The 17,706-nt window shown below is 40.7% G+C and overlaps 1 protein-coding gene across 2 annotated transcripts in view; it reads right to left on the minus strand.

The window, feature by feature from the left end:
- Positions 1 to 436: 436 nt before the first annotated feature.
- The window catches only part of LOC143283508 (histone acetyltransferase KAT2A-like), a 31,229-nt gene continuing 13,959 nt past the window's right edge, over positions 437 to 17,706 (minus strand). The window contains exons 6-17 of one of the 2 annotated variants that reach the window (XM_076589753.1): positions 17,079 to 17,270; positions 16,437 to 16,546; positions 15,228 to 15,377; positions 11,075 to 11,232; positions 10,489 to 10,697; positions 8,774 to 8,900; positions 8,192 to 8,302; positions 7,215 to 7,358; positions 5,691 to 5,833; positions 5,095 to 5,161; positions 4,266 to 4,350; positions 437 to 2,819 (exon numbers count right to left, since the gene is read on the minus strand). In XM_076589753.1, coding sequence (XP_076445868.1) covers positions 2,626 to 2,819; positions 4,266 to 4,350; positions 5,095 to 5,161; positions 5,691 to 5,833; positions 7,215 to 7,358; positions 8,192 to 8,302; positions 8,774 to 8,900; positions 10,489 to 10,697; positions 11,075 to 11,232; positions 15,228 to 15,377; positions 16,437 to 16,546; positions 17,079 to 17,270 — 1,690 coding nt within the window. In that variant the 3' untranslated portion in view covers positions 437 to 2,625. The remainder of the gene's footprint in view (positions 2,820 to 4,265; positions 4,351 to 5,094; positions 5,162 to 5,690; positions 5,834 to 7,214; positions 7,359 to 8,191; positions 8,303 to 8,773; positions 8,901 to 10,488; positions 10,698 to 11,074; positions 11,233 to 15,227; positions 15,378 to 16,436; positions 16,547 to 17,078; positions 17,271 to 17,706) is intronic. The other variant, XM_076589760.1, reaches the window with a different exon arrangement.

Below are 17,706 nucleotides of genomic sequence, written 5' to 3' on the forward strand. Positions count from 1 at the left end.
ATGGATGTCAAGGTGTTGGCATGTAGAGATGTATGTGTGTGTGTGTATGTGTTTGTGTGTATATGTGTTTGTGTGTGTCTGTGTCTTGTGTCCATCATCGAGTTGATAAAACATATTCCATTTGTCTTGCTGAAAGTCTCTGATTATAGTGCTCTGTTTTTAAATTTTGCAACCTTTATTTTTTGCACTGATTGATAGCTAGTGCTCTGGGCACCTATTAGTGGCCAGTACACCTGAGTGGAGTGCGGAAAATCTGAGTAAAACTGTGCCTTTCCCAAGGACAAAACACACTGCCCTAATGGGGCATCAAACTGATTACTGGTGAACAGATCAGTAGTCTAAATGCCTTATTGATTTTGCCATGGTGCCATAACACTGACCGTCTTATAATCATCTAATAAATAATGAAAAGAAGACAAAACACTTTTTTTTTTCAAACTGTATTTGAACAGGTATCACAAACTACACATACACTGATTCACACTGTGAACCCCAAAAGCCAAACTCTCTTTGCAAAACCCAAAAACAAACACCAGCACATATTCTTTTCAGAATGAATGATAAAACATGCAAGAATGGACAATGGACACAAATGTTTTGATAAGGCTGATAATGAACCAATCTCTCTCACTCTCTCTCTCTCACACACACACACACTCGCACTCACATATCTACCTACTAACCCACACATACGCAAATCCATGAAAAAGTATGAAAGATGAAACATATGAAGTTGATGAAATGCTGCCAAACTAAGCTCTCAACATACATGCACATGGTGCATGTATCAAGATGAATGAAAGCCAATACTTACTGACCATGCTATGGTCTGAACTGACCATTTCTGCTCCACTTTACAATGCCATCCTGTATCGGTGTTTCAGTTGTACAAAGCGTAAGACAAAAACAGCCAACAATCAGTCCTCCACTGCAGACTGAGCGGCTAACCACCCAGAGGATTCCTTCTGTATTATACAGAATGGTACTGTATAATAATTCATACTGTTTGCGTCATTTTGTATGTGTAGTACTGGATCTTGGTGGGTCGATCCCGACGGACGAGCCACAACATTGGATCTTGGTGTACTGTTTTGTTCCTTATCATAGTGTTTGTATTGTATGTGCATTCTCATTTGTATCGTATCATAATGAAATGCACTTAACTTTTCTGGTATTTGGTGCTGTATTTATTAATTATATCTGTACTCAATGGATCCACATCTATTTCTACTATGCGTGTTTGTGTGTGCGTGCTTGCATGTGTTTATGTTTGTGTGTGCTTTATGTCTGATGTGTTATTGTAAAGCACTTTGAGAGGTTTCAAAGCACAGTATATAAGAATTTATGCACTATCATTATTATTATTACTATATATCATATCAAATTATATTGCACGGTTTTACATTCATGTTCTGATGAATATATCTCAGTTTATCAGAAAGCATCAACTCAGTGAATGTCTGAAACACCCTATTGTTCAGTGTACTTTTCTGTTTTTCAAAACACTACTCTTTCATAAATGTTTCAGAACATCTCTTGAAAGGAAGTTCTGAAGGCAAGAATCCAATAGAGTAAACCTGTTGGCCGTTTTCACAGCAAAGCCCAAATGCAAGAATATTCGTAGGTGTTTTCTGTTACCTCCCCAAAACCATCCCTCAGCCTTTCAGAGTGAAAGTGTTTGTTTGGTTCCTCAATATTTAACATGCTGTGAATACCATGCTTAGAAGTCACCATTAACAACTGTTAGTTACTTCAGGGGTTCATTTTTAGAAAACTTACTGTAAAAAATTTCAGAGTGTACTTTTTTGTACAAGAACCTAAGTGGAAAAGAATGCAGTGAAAACTAAGACATGTTGGCATCTGGTAAACCACGACCACCCAATAAATACTCTCAAACAGTTCCATGGCTGGTTAAAATCTGCAGGTTAAAATCACACAGGTAGGCACAGGAACAGACACAAGGAGACCGAAACCCAACAGTCCCTCCTCATGCACAAAGTAGGTCTCCAAGAAGCAGTCAGTCACAAAGAAACGTCACTTTCCACACCACAACTCCATGGGTTTTTTATCACCCTTTGCGTTTCCTCTGAGCACGGCCATCTGTCTCTTTCACATCCTGCTGAACTAAAGCTTTGTTCTATTCCATCTACTTTCACAAGCCACAGGCAGCAAGGATACTACTGATGTGACCAAACCAAATTCCATACTTTTTCCAGACTAGACAGAAAATTTTCCATGCCAAAAACAAAAAATCCACACAAACTGAATCAAAATTTTGTTACACAACTGATGAAAGAAACTGGTAGATGCCCTAGTATCAATGTTCAATTTTCACTACTTTTTGTTTGCACAGATGTTTGTTTTTTTGAATGCATTAACTTAATCAAGCACTTTGTTAAATGACACTGGTCAATGACTTTATTATAACTCCATTATTTTTTCCAGACCCTGAAGCATGAAACCTCTTTTTCCAAGATATATGAAGTCGAGGAAACAGTTCTCTCATTTTTTCCAAGACTTTTCCAGACTTCAACAAGTCTGTACAAACCCTACAAAAGTTCAACAGATCTGATTTCTTCCACCCTAAAGATCCAGGCCAGAACGTCACAACTCTCAGCACGCTTGTTATTTATCCATTAGCCCAGCGTCTCGCATTTTGGTGAGGAAAAAGCGTTCCAGAACATTGGCACATTTGAAGTAGTGTGTGTCTGACTCGTTGTAGGACCGGCAGTTGGTGAAGATGCGGTTCATGTCCGCGATGAAGATGCGCTTGTTGCTGTAGTAGCGGGCTTTCAGTCGCTCCGTCATCGTCTTCAAATCTGTAAACAACAGAATGATTGAAACTGCAATCATTCATTGCAGTTACTTTCCATCGATATTTCTGCACAGACTGAGTGGTATTTTGGATTGGACAGGAATCAAATCAGTAAACAAGAGATGACAGAAACTCTAATTACTGCAGTTGCTTTTGATTTCTCCACTTGGGCGATGTAATATTTTGCACAGGACAGGAATCAAATCATTAAACAACAGATGACAGAAACTGTAATTACTGCAGTTACTTTCAATTCATCTGCTTGGGTGGAGTAGTATTTTGCACAGGACAGGAATCAGACCATTGCTGGAGTCTGCTCCACTGAGGTTATGGAATAGTATGTGTAATATTAAAGTGTAATTATTGTTGGTGTTGCCTTGACAGTTTGAAAATAAATGATCAAGTTCTCTCCCAAGATATGACATATTGTTTCACTGGGTCATGTTTTGATGCACATGTTTGCATTTCGCAAATGCTCTCACACAGATCAAAAACAAATGCTTTCTGATATAGGTTCACACAGATCAAAAACAAATGGTAACTTGACGTGCAACATACCACTATCACCAATAAAAAATATAAATATAATTTTATGTAAATAAAAAACAAAAAACAAAAAAAACAAAGACCAGAAAGTCTATCTTGGAAAAGCCAATAATGAACAACACTATCAAAATGAAACGCTCATTGACAGAAGCAGGTACAGAAATATTCATCCACAAATTTGAGCGTACAAATGCACATATATACACAAAGCAGGGGCACTTTATTATATATATATGTATACTGCTTTGAGTAACAGAACAACCAACAAGCATAATTTTGCTTGCAACACAAACACAAGTGCATGCACACACTGGTAGCTGCTAGTCTTGATCCTGCCAGGCAAGTCAGGTAGCCAAGCAAACCATGTAAAGCAGCTGACAAAAATAACATCTGGTGTTCATCATTTCAAACCTGTGTATCTCAGCAGCCTCTACAGAATGGTACCCATTTCCAGTTTCTTCATCTGCACTCAAGGCATATTATGCACGGTCAACAAAATCACACACACACACATTTGTACATGCACATTCACTCATGCGTGTTCCTTCACAGCCAACTGTGTGCGACACTCAACAGCACAGTCTTCATCTCTTCCTCAATAGAAAAATCAATTAAATTTTTCCCACCCCTTGGCTGTTGAACCTTGTTGAAGTCACATCAGTGTGGCAGGAGTCTGAAAGGCAGTGTCTGTTTTCTTGTGGTTTTATCAATGGCCTAGGTGATTTTTCTGAACAAAAGTTATGCAAATCCACGATGAACAAGTCCAGACAGAGAGTGGTGACTGACATCCTGACCTGTAAGCTTTGTCTTATCTCAGTGAGGTGACAGCCCTTTACTGACTAGCATACTCAACACCAGCAGCAGTCAAGAGGCTAAAACAGATGTAACAAAAAGCAATCATTACCCATGGGATACTTGATGTGGTCGTAATAGTCAGGGGCGTCTGCCTTGTCCACCGGCTTCAAGAACGGCCATCCACTGGCATGGTTCTGCACAATACCATCACACCACACGTAAAAGCAAATATCAAGTGAACAGGAACAACACTTGTGCCATACTGTTCTGTACATGGATTGTACCATCCTGTTGTACTGTACTCAACGGTGCTGCACTGCATTGCATTATACACTGCTTTCATGTCAAACTGAACCAGCTGCTTCACAGGGATTTGGGGCCACTCTATCTACCAGAGAGGGAGAGAATGTAAGCAGGGCAGCACTGCCTGTTTTCAGTGTGACAAAGTGTAAATTTATTTACCTGCTCATTCAAGATTTTTTACAACCACAAACTGCAGACATCATCTTTATTGCCGCTGGTTCTTATAAACATGCTAAGTGAATGCTGCATAAAAAAATGAAGGACCCCCATTAGGACTGAACCAGGTATCTCTGCCATCTCATGCAAGCCTTGTATTGCTTGGCCAATGCTTCATCTACTGTCCCTTTTGATACAGAACAGATAATACTACTAACATTAATACAAATATGCATAATAATAATAATAATAATAATAATAATCAATAATTCTAATACTGCACAAAATCTCACATAATGCAATTCAATGCGCTGCACATGCTCCACCCATATAAATCATGCACTAACAGTGTACACTCGGTAACAGCCATCGCCCCCCCCCCCTCACACACACACACACACACACACACACAGAGCCTGTAACATAGCTAAGGAATTCTTGGCAAAATATACTTAATATGTCTCAGATCGCCTCCCTACCTTGACTTGCTGCAAAACTGTGCGTAGTGATGTGTACAGAACATCTGGATCCATGGGCTCTTCCGTGCTGGAACACAAACCATGAACAGTCATTTTGGGGGCAACCCTCTCAGCTGGTGGAATGAAGACCATTAATAATGTATAACAACAGACAGAAAAATGGACTACACAGCTGAGAGTTGTCCACTTCCACTGAAGGCATTAGCTCCTCTTGTGTCTGGCTGATGCCAAGATATAATTATGAGATTTCAGCTTTGTCAAGTAGTCCCACACCTAAATGGAACCTCCATAGCAGCATCTACATCACCCCCACCCCCACACCCCCCACTTCCCCCCACCCCCAACATCATTCATCATCATCACCCCCATCATTAAAATTTCTTCAAATTCTTCTTTACTCTTAACGTTGTGAAGTCAATGGGGCACCACAGAGATGAACTCTTCACCTGATTTCTCCATGTGTGTCAGTTGTGAGTCAAAGCCTGGGTCTCTGCAGATACTCATCAAAATATAGAAAATGAAAACATCTCAAATTCTGGTGCACAAAAAAAAGTAAAAAAACAACTGTAGGAGTGTGTGCATGTGCAGCAACCTACCTGACTTCCACCTTGTAGCCAGCCTCCGTCACGCCGGGGATGCTCTCTATGGGGATCTGGTTGACGCCGTCCTTGAAGCAGGTCAGCCCAGCGTACACCTTGTCCTCTTTCTCCTGCTTCTTCTCTATCACCCGCTTCACGATCTGCAATGTCAAACCATGCTGAATGTAGCCCCCAGCCATTTCAGGGCTGAATACCCCGCCCACCCGTCACTTCTTCACCAGTCGAAGAGGGCACAAAATCATGTTAACCCCCTCAGCGCCTCTTCCATTACATTTTCGGAGATCTCACAAACTTCTGTGAAGCCTAATTAGATCAGCAAAGGTACGATTTCATACACAGGTTTTTCATGTGTGTATTTCATAAAGAAGTGTTTCATGTGACAATTTTAGAAGGGGGAGAACTACAGCTAAATTAGCTCAGGAAAGGCTCATCAAAGTGATTTGTTTCCCTTTTCCAACTTGCTGAGTCTTGCAATTCTTGCGAAATGTTTTTGTTTCATTTTTAATTTCTTCAAAATGGCATCACCAGTCCACAACAGTCCCAAACTCACAATCCTTTTCAATGATTGTCAGAGCTGGATGTACTTGAGGAAATAATGAACGGTACTGGCAGTGATGAAGAAAACTTGTACAATGATTCAAAAGATGATTCTGATGAAAGGACTGAGGCTCATTGCTTTTTTTGGCTTTTGTTGTTGTTGTTGTTTGTTTCCATGTTAATTGCTATTGAGTTGTTTGCAGAAATATTCATAAAATATTATAAACATATGATATTTCAATATTCTATCACAGCATGTTCTTTTGTAAGTTTTTGTTTTACCGTTTTTTAAATAAAATATTTATCTTTCAAATCATGACCACAAAGATGAGATTCATTATTACTTTCTTCTTCTTCTTTTTTCTTTTTTTTTTAATAGATAATAATAGATTGATTACTCCTACTTGTCAGTTTAAAGGCTGTTCCTGTTACAAGAACTACTTATCAGAGTAACACAGAATCATGCACTGCTGTCTACTTGCTTTGCAAACAGATTACCTCCCTTATAAAGGACAGAGAGAAATTAACACCCTTTGCAGTTGGTTGTTTTTTTTAGGTTTTTGCTTTTCTTTTTTGTTCTCATTCTCTTTTGCTTTGGGTTGCACTTAGAATTTTGGGGGTTTGTTGTTTTTTTTCCTTGTTTTTTTGTTTGTTTTGTTTTGGGGTTTTTTTTTATTTGGGTTGGGTTTAGTTTTGTTTTGTTTTTACCCATTGGAATTGTTACAAGTCTGTCTCATCATCCTTTCTATCAGGCTTCAGTTTCCAGAGATGACTTGCACCCCTACTGATGACAGAAAAAGAAAAGGAAAAAAACAAGAAACAGACAGTAACAGAAAAAAGAAAAATTTCTAACAAAGTTTTTTTTTTCAAACAAAGGGTGGGTGAGAAAAGTAACGCTGTCATCCACGCTTCATTCACACACACAGAGAGAGCCAAAGGCACGCTGGCACACTCTGCTGCAGCGGCTCAGCTCCTCTCCCTCACCTCCTTCTGTTTGCGGATGATGTGGGAGAACTCTGTGTACTTGATGCGGGGGTTCAGCTCACAGCCCATCAGCGTGGCCCCCTCATAGTCCTTGATGTAGCCCAGGTAGGCCGCTTTGGCCAGCTTGATCTCTTTGGAGAACCCCTGGTGAGGCAGGGAAACAGGTTAACACCATAATGATCAAAAAAATAAAGCTCTTCCATTTTCTGTGTGCACTGCGCTGACACAAGTTAATCACTGGGATGATCGAAAATCAACTCTTTCATTATTTATGCACACTCACAAAAACACACATGTAATTATGCAAACATATGTCACACACAACAAACAAAGAAGACAAAAAGATGCAGTGATATCATATTCCCTCTGTCAAGGGCACAGCGTAGGAAGACATGGCACAATCCTCTCTTTCTGATGCTTTTAGCCTTCCTACTGAAGTCAGGTTCCCATTCACACCTGGGTGATGTGAGGAAAATCAGTGTAAAGTGCCTTCCCCAAAGACGCTCCACCATTCCACCTCAGACCCTCATCCCTGGTGAACACTGAAGTCCAACGGCGGATTTGACCACAGCCGCTCTACAGGCAATGATTCATATTATCAGAGGGAAGCCAAAAAGAGGAAATACTCAAAAAGTATCTCAACAGATCGGTTTGTTTTTTTCTTCAATGTAAATTTGCAGGAGCACACACACACGCGCACGATTTCCTGCATAAGGTGAAAGAGGAAGTTCTCCCAAACAATCATTATGAAATCATTACTATGAAAACCTTTTTCAACACAGCGAATGCAGTGTTAGTAAATTTCTTCTGAATTAATTATGGTAAAGCAAGGATTATAAGCAATGCAACCTGTAGCATTATACCACAGCTGAAACTGCTAGGTCCACGGGCAGTAACTCAGCAGATTTGCTTGGTAAGAAATGTGTCAACACAGTCAATGGTAAGGAGAAACAAAGTGGTCGAAAGAGAGCTCTCACCTGTTTCTTGAAATATCCAATGGCAAACTCATCAGCAAAGGTGAGGAAATGGCAGATGTTGTGTTGTATATGGTAGTCTTTGAGGTGGTTCATCATGTGTGTGCCATAGCCCTGCAAAATACAAGAATAGATATGATAAAATAGAATCATCTCAACTCAAGCTCTTGTAAACAAACATGACAAAAAAACAACAACAGAAACAATTCCCAGTAATAATTATATTAGTGCCTTGACCGAGCGCTAAACAAAATAGTGACCAAAGAAATAATAAGAACTAAACAGTTCTATCAATGAATATGAAACCCTCGCATAATATACATACGTAATAAGTCCAACAATAAAAAGAAACACAAAGAGTCCAAACAACAATTATCCTATTAGTACCTTGATTAAGTGCAAAACAAAATATAGAAAAAAAATTGAAGGATTCTACACTTATGAATGAAGAAATAAATTATATAAAAAAGAAAAAGACATTAACAACAACAGTACTACTACTAAGTTAATCAGTGAAAGGAAACACAAACAAGTCTTTTCAGGGTCAAAACACCTGTCAGACAAAACCCAACGCCTCCTACCCACCTTCACTTGCTCATTGGAGGTGACGGCACAGAAGACAATTTCCGTGAAACCCTGGGTGGGAAACATGCGGAAGCAGATTCCACCAATCACCTTGTCCTGCTTCACCAGTGCCAGACACTTGTGCTTCCTGGAGAATTTACAACAAGATTTACAATGTCATTAAAAAAAAAAAAAAAGAAAAAAAAAAGATTGCATGAACAAATCTGCCCACACCTATCTGTGATGCCTTCACCCCAACACCCAATCTCACTCTCTATGATCAACTTCAGATCCACTCTGATTCCCAGATCCTAGCACTCCACAACTGGCAACCACTCTTATCTCTCTGGACCTTGTATTGTGGAATGACCTCCCTCTTGTGCTTCATCAAATCCCTGCACTTGAGTTCTTTCAAGTCTGGCCTTAAAATCTAAACACCTCTTTCCAAAATAGCGCCTTCATTTTTTTTTTCTGTCCATGGTTTCTTTCTAGCTTTCTACATGTATTTATATGTTTGGTCTTTCATCCCATACATGTGAAAATTGGGAGTGAAAACACTTTGATCTGTTTCCTCACAACATTTAGTGCTTGTCATGTGCACAGGGTGCAGGTCCACATTAATGTATATGAGGTCATGACATCTGGACATGAGCTGTTTGGCCAAGGATGGACAGATTTTTTATCTATGGAATGTAGCCACTCTGGTAGTAGTGGTTTAGTGAGAGTGATTTTTTTTTTTTAATCAGTAAGAATCCTGGTGGCCAATGGTGCCTTGTTAGGTGTCACAAACTTGTCTGACAAATAGTTTATTAGTTCTGCTTTTATATCAACACAGAAAGGTGTTTGTATTTTGAGTGTGTGCAAAGATATGTAAAAATGGTTTTAATTTTGTACTTTGTATCTTTTGTTTTCGTTCACTGTGTATGGCGTAGATATGATTATAATGCAATGCAATGACATCATCTAAAAATGGTTTATTACCTGGGATTAGTTGTGATTGTTGATGAAGGGCCAGCAACCTTCTTATGATCCTGTGTGGGGATCATGTTGTTCACTTTACTGTGGAGCTAGTGTTGTGAAAGGATCATGGAGTTCACTGTAATGTTCAACTGGGGTGTGCTGGGATATTTGTTGCTTTTGTGATTGTTGCTAAATGGCCGGCAATTTTCTTATGATCCTGTGAGTGGATCACGTCGTTCACTGAACTGGAATTAGCATTGTGTGTGCGGCTGACGTTGTTCACTGACTGTGAAACCAGTGTTGCGTGAGGGTTTATTAGTTAACTTAGTTTATTACATTTTTTTTGATAATTAAAAGTCCCTGTTAGACAGGAGAAGGGGGGGAGTTAAAATCATGATTTTCTTGCGAATTCTGTCCGCACCGGATTGAAGGAGAGATTATGTGCTTGTCAGGAGTTTGCTGAATGTGTGGGCAAGTTGTGCACATGTGACAGTGCTGTACAAATACATTCATTATTGTTATTACTGTTATTATAATCATTATCAATATCATCATCATCACTGACACAAGCTTTCAGTTGAGCCAACAGCAAGGTGAGAGCTAAGACTCCACATACGCATTATGCACACACATATACATACACACACAGACAACCGAAACATAGGGTTATTACACGGACTCGCGTTGAGTGTAAAAACACACAGGTGAGACAACCACCACCACCAAAAAAACAAAAAACAAAAAAAAATTCTTAAAAACCACAAGCACATACTTACGGGTCAAACACCAGGCGAGAAATATACTCCTTGGGCATGCGGGGCAGTTGATGGGAGAAGACAGTCTGCAGGCCAATCAGCCACATGAACACCTGCCGCTGGGGGCGGTTGCTCAGTGAATTGCTGATGACCACGAACTTGATCTGGCCCTCTTTCTCCTCCACCCGGGCCGCTTCGTCCCTCGCCACATGGGCCGAGAACAGGGATGACTGCAAGCACAGGGAGACACGCAGTGTTTCAGTTTCAATTTTTCAAGAAGACATCACTGCGTTTGGACATCAACCTGTCACTCTGCAATACATAGGTAAACAGTTAACAGAACTTTAAAAAAAATTTTAAAAAGAAAAGAAAAATACCTGAGAAACAGAGCAAGTGGGAGGAGGGAGGAAAGATTCAATGCGCATCTTAATATTAACATCAGACATCCCTGGTAATGAGAAAAGGTAAAAGTACATAACCTGCACATAAAGAAGACTGACAAATAGAGGAACAAAGAGACAACAGCAATAAACTCTAAAGAGAACTAAGGAGACAAAAGGACAAAAAAACAACAACAACAAAGAACCACAAAAAAAAAGATACTCACATCTGGTCCCACCATCTCTTTGGGGTCGGTGATGGTGGCCAGAATGTCGGCAATGACCTCGTTGGGCACGTCCCCTTCCACCTCCAGCCGCTGTATCTTGGCCGTGCTCTCCTCCGCTAACCCCTCCTGGGCCTTGCGCTTTTCCGCCATGGCAGCTGCTGCAACAGGAGAATGGGTCTTTGGTCACCTCCTACGTTCACTCCAATACATGAATGGGTTTTTACATGTATGACCGTTCTTTCCCCTGCCATACAGTCAGTCATACTCTGTTTTCGGGGGAGGTGCATGCCAGATATGTTCTTGTTTCAATAACCCACCGAACGCCTACATGGATTATCAGATCAATAAAGTGCATGTTTTTTCTTGGTCATGCATATACACAAGAAGGGTGTTCAGGCACTGGCAGGTCTGCACATCTGTTGACCTGGGAGATGGGAAAAAATCTCCTCCCCTTTACCCACCAGGTGCAGTGACTAGATTCAAACCCAGGACCCCCGGATATTTTGAATACTCAGCTGTTGCACCCGTCATCTTTGTTCAGCAGGCTTCATCACTAGTATAAGCTACCCTAAAAATCTCACCATCAAGAACAGGTGATGCTGGAAAAGAAAAAAAAAATATCAGAAACAAACTGAAATTTTCAGGACATGTATTCACACAAATGTGATGCTGTGTAGATACATAGCTTCAAAGTCCACATGTTGCTTTTTGTTGCTGGTGTGATCTGTTTTCATATTTAATGTGACAATGACAATCATTATGATCACCATGACTGATGGAGAATTTGCACTTGCAGAGAGTGCACAAATTAGTTTTCCCCTTTTCTGTTCTTTCTGTAAACATGACCACCGTTCATTGCATTCTCAGGTGATTTAAAAAAAAAAAAAAGGTATAAGTATTTTCCATAATTGGTAATGTTGGATCTACAGGGGATGAGTTCAGTGGGCTTCAGGTCACAAACCCTTTACCAACTGACAACTGCATGTATGGGAGTGGGTGCAGAAGGAAGGGGTGAGAGGGACTCACTCAGAAAAAAAGTGGCTGAGAGGAACTCACTTAACTGGTTGAGAGGAAATCACTCAGAAAAAAAGTGGCTGAGGTGAACTCACTCAGAAAAAAGTGGCTGAGAGAAACTCACTCAGAAAAAAGTGGCTGAGAGGAACTCACTCAGAAAAAAGTGGCTGAGGAACTCACTCAGAAAAAAAGCGGCTGAGAGGAAATTACTAAAGTGGCTGAGAGGAACTCACTCAGAAAAAAAGTGGCTGAGAGGAACTCACTCAGAAAAAAAGCGGCTGAGAGGAACTCACTCAGAAAAAAGTGGTTCAGAGGAACTCACTAAAGTGGTTGAGAGGAACTCACTCAGAAAAAAGTGGTTGAGAGGAACTCACTCAGAAAAAAGCGGCTGAGAGGAACTCACTCAGAAAAAAGTGGTTGAGAGGAACTCACTAAAGTGGCTGAGAGGAACTCACTCAGAAAAAAGTGGTTGAGAGGAACTCACTCAGAAAAAAGCGGCTGAGAGGAACTCACTCAGAAAAAAGTGGTTGAGAGGAACTCACTAAAGTGGCCGAGAGGAACTCACTCAGAAAAAAAGCGGCTGAGAGGAACCCACTCAGAAAAAAGTGGTTGAGAGGAACTCACTAAAGTGGTTGAGAGGAACTCACTAAAGTGGCTGAGAGGAACTCACTCAGAAAAAAGTGGTTGAGAGGAACTCACTAAAGTGGCTGAGAGGAACTCACTCAGAAAAAAGTGGTTGAGAGGAACTCACTAAAGTGGTTGAGAGGAACTCACTAAAGTGGCTGAGAGGAACTCACTCAGAAAAAAAGCGGCTGAGAGGAACTCACTCAGAAAAAAGAGGTTGAGAGGAACACACTAAAGTGGTTGAGAGGAACTCCCTAAAGTGGCTGTGGCTGAGAGGAACTCACTAAAGTGGTTGAGAGGAACTCACTAAATTGGCTTAAAGTAGTAGAGAGGAACTCACTAAAGTGGTTGAGAGGAACTCACTAAAGTGGCTGACAGGAACTCACTAAAATGGTTGAGAGGAACTCACTAAAGTGGCTGAGAGGAACTCACTCAGAAAAAAAGCGGCTGAGAGCTCAAGAAAAAAGTGGCTGAGAGGAACTCACTCAGAAAAAAAGTGGTTGAGAGGAACTCACTAAAGTGGCTGAGAGGAACTCACTCAGAAAAAAAGTGGTTGAGAGGAACTCACTAAAGTGGCTGAGAGGAACTCACTCAGAAAAAAAGCGGCTGAGAGGGACTCACTCAGAAAAAAAGTGGCTGAGAGGAACTCACTCAGAAAAAAGTGGTTGAGAGGAACTCACTAAAGTGGCTGAGAGGAACTCAATCAGAAAAAAAAAAAAAAGGCTGAGAGAGACTCACTAAAGTGGCTGAGAGGAACTCAATAAAGTGGCTGAGAGGAACTCACTCAGAAAAAAGTGGCTGAGAGGGACTCACTCAGAAAAAAAGTGGCTGAGAGGGACTCACTAAAGTGGCTGAGAGGAACTCACGAAAGTGGTTGAGAGGAACTCACTCAGAAAAAAGTGGCTGAGAGAAACTCACTCAGAAAAAAAGTGGCTGAGAGGGACTCACTCAGAAAAAAGTGGTTGAGAGGAACTCACTAAAGTGGCTGAGAGGAATTCACTCAGAAAAAAAAAAGTGGCTGAGAGGAACTCACTCAGAAAAAAGTGGCTGAGGGGAACTCACTCAGAAAAAAAGTGGCTGAGGGGAACTCAAAAAAGTGGTTGAGAGGAACTCACTCAGAAAAAAAAGTGGCTGAGAGAAACTCACTCAGAAAAAAAGTGGTTGAGAGGAACTCACTAAAGTGGCTGAGAGGAACTCACTCAGAAAAAAAGTGGTTGAGAGGAACTCACTAAAGTGGCTGAGAGGAACTCACTCAGAAAAAAAGCGGCTGAGAGGGACTCACTCAGAAAAAAAGTGGTTGAGAGGAACTCACTCAGAAAAAAGTGGTTGAGAGGAACTCACTAAAGTGGCTGAGAGGAACTCACTCAGAAAAAAAGCGGCTGAGAGGGACTCACTCCAAAAAAAAAGGCTGAGAGAGACTCACTAAAGTGGCTGAGAGGAACTCAATAAAGTGGCTGTGAGGAACTCACTCAGAAAAAAGTGGCTGAGAGGGACTCACTCAGAAAAAAAGTGGCTGAGAGGGACTCACTAAAGTGGCTGAGAGGAACTCACGAAAGTGGTTGAGAGGAACTCACTCAGAAAAAAAGTGGCTCTGAGAAACTCACTCAGAAAAAAAGTGGCTGAGAGGGACTCACTCAGAAAAAAGTGGTTGAGAGGAACTCACTAAAGTGGCTGAGAGGAATTCACTCAGAAAAAAAAAAGTGGCTGAGAGGAACTCACTCAGAAAAAAGTGGCTGAGGGGAACTCACTCAGAAAAAAAGTGGCTGAGGGGAACTCAAAAAAGTGGTTGAGAGGAACTCACTCAGAAAAAAAGTGGCTGAGAGAAACTCACTCAGAAAAAAAGTGGCTGAGAGGAACTCACTCAGAAAAAAAGTGGCTGAAAGGAACTCACTCAGAAAAAAGTGGTTGAGAGGAACTCACTCAGAAAAAAAAGGAGAAAAAAAAAATTCCCCTGAGACAGGAATAACATGTGAATATATTTTTCAGAGGTAGTGGTAGTTTTCTTCCTCATGCCTGACACTGCAGTTATACACAAATTACAAACATAAAATTTATCTCACTTCTTAAATACAATGAAAAATTGAAAAAATATTTCTAAAAGATTCAGTTTTCAGTTTCACTTTCTCAAGGGGACGTAACTGCATTCAGACAAATCCAAATATGCACTATCTACTAGGCAGATGCCCTAACAGGAGCATGACCCGACGAACTTAATCGGGCCTTGAATGAAATATGTATACCTAACAGATTAGATTTCTTCTACAGAATTCTGGAAGGGTTAGAGCAGGAATCAAACCCAGACCCTCATAGACACTGTACTGGCAGGTAAGTGTCTTAACCTTTCTGCCACATTTCTCAAAACAACACACATTTGTCACAATAGCTATGTGATATTTATCTCATTGCTTATAAACATTAAACTAAAAAATATCAAGCAACATACAGAAGACAGTTGTAATATTTAAACAAGCACCATCATTTCTCACGCAACCACCACAATGCAACAACAAAGCACCTGCTTCTTGTGAGCGAGAGCTGCGCCGCGGGGAGATGATTCCCCCACTGATGTTCACCGCTGTGAAACCTTCCCCGTTGCTGGCGGCGGTGACGGTAGAGGAAGTGAAGCGGTTCAAACCACTGACACCGGCCGCTTGGCCTGGCGTTCCTGCAGCAGGGAGCTTCACTTCAAGTTTCTCAAGAAGACGTCAATGTGTTTGGACAAATCCATACATGCACTATACCTCATCTGCTAGGCAGATGCCTGACCAGCAGCATAACCCAATGTGCTCAGTCAGGCCTGGAGTGTATTCATATATATATATATATATATTTATATATTTATTTATTTATTTATGTACCTATCAGAGTGGATTCTTCTTCAGAATTTTGCAACAAGTACAACACTTATTTTGCCATGGGTTCTTTTTCCTGTAAGCCAAGTGCATGCTGTACATGGGGCCTTGGTTTATTGTCTCATCCAAATGACTGGACGTGAGGTTTGATTTTCCAGTCAAACTCGGAAGAATGGGTGAGACCTGGATTTGAACCCAGATCCTCACAGACACTGTATGGCTGATAAGTCCACATTCCTCCTTTGCAACAGGGAGCAATGGTGAACATTAAAGTCACAACCAAAACTGAGAAATTGAAAGCTTAAGCTTTAGTGCAAACCAATGCCTCACAGAACATTTTACTCAAACTAAGGCTTCAGGTTGAGTGCAAACCAACAGCTCACAAAGTATTTCAAACAAACTGAATGCTTTAGGTAAGTGCAAACAAATACTTCACATTAACAAAGCATTTCATACAAACCAGCAGTTTCTGGAAGTCTGTGACTACTGAGCTGTCAATGGTCAGAGTTCCAGCAAGCCTTGACACTTTTCTTTTTTTTCCTTTTTTTTGTTTGTTTTTCATGTGGAGATGATGAATAAAGTGAAAGGGCTGATGTCCACAGCATGTCATGAATAGTGCTGTTTTGTGGGCTTCTCTTTTATTTTTGTTTTCCAGTTGTTTTTTTGTTACTGTTTTTCTTTCTTTTTTTGGGGGGGAGGGGGGGAAGAGGGATTTTTTTGTTTTGTTTTTTGTTTTGCTTGTTTGTTTTGACAAAGTTGTGTTTAACACGGCTGGAATTCTCATTCAGTATGGCAGTCCTGATATGCAGTCCTATAGTTACGGTCAGCTGGACAATAACAGCAATAAACAACAACATAAAAACGTCCAATACCTATGGTGGGAGACATGGGCACATTGTTGGTGGTGTGGGTCTGGGAGAAATCAGGATCCCAGATGGGGGATGATGTGCTGTACACCTGCTCCTCCAGCATGGCCAGGAACCTGCCAACACACACACGCACAGAGAACGTGACATTGTGGGAAAACATTCATCGCTTACCTTTCTCCTCAAAAGCAATTTCCTTTTGTTTCTATTTTTATCTACAAATACTGAAGGAAGGCAGCTAAAAACAAAGTATACAAAAAGCAGCAAATACATTTCTATGACAAGACAGTTCTGTACAAAAATTGCAATAACACTGCATAACAGTACAGCACACATGTACATAATTATGAGGAGGAAAAAAATCTCTGCCAATTGTGTAGCACACATATGTTAAAAACAAGATAATAAAATATGAAAACCAGCATCTCTCTCAACCTTGGAAAATGGGTCAGCTCCAACGCATTTCTAGGACATAACCGTTCTGTACAAAAAATGTGCAACAACACTGCATAACAGTACAGCACACATGTACATATGATGAAAAAAAATCTTCCAATAGTGTAGCACATATATGTGTACGCAAAATAAATAAATAAAAATTTTTTTTAAAATATATATATATCTACAAGACCAGCATCTCTACCTCACCTAGGGAAATGGGTCAGCACCAGGATCCTCTTGTCAGGCGGCATCCTGTCCTTCTCTGCCTGGAACTTTTCCAGCAGCTGGGTGCGCATGGTCTTGAACACCATCCTCAGCAGGGTGCGTCCAAAAATCAGCGACGTCTCGCTGCGGTCCAGGCTGTCACAGAAGGCCGGAGCATGGCAGAAGCACAACCACCTGCCAGAGAAAATTAAATTTGTATGAAAAACAAAGCCAGCTGAAACAAATGTTTGAATGGTTTCTCTTGAGTGCAGTTCAGTATGCAGAAGCACAACCACCTGCAAGATGAAAGCTGTAAAAATCAATAAATAAATAAATTTTTAAAATGGACAGCTGTAGTGGCCAAATGGTTTAGTGCTCAATTCTTGCACAATTTTCCTGAGTTCAATCTCCATTTTCAACGCAACTGATTAAGGGTGGAGATTTTTCCAACCTCCCAAGTCAATGTATCTGCAGACCTGCTAATGCCTGTACCCCTTTTGTGTGTATAGTGTGTATACATATGCAGAAGGAAAATACACACCTTGAAGACCCTGTGATCCATCTCTGCATTCAGTGGACTATGGAAATGAACATAGTAAGCACACCCCCAAAAAAGGTATATGGCTGCCCA

The sequence above is a fragment of the Babylonia areolata genome, chromosome 1 (genome assembly GCF_041734735.1).
Source record: "Babylonia areolata isolate BAREFJ2019XMU chromosome 1, ASM4173473v1, whole genome shotgun sequence".
Lineage (NCBI taxonomy): Eukaryota > Metazoa > Mollusca > Gastropoda > Neogastropoda > Buccinidae > Babylonia > Babylonia areolata.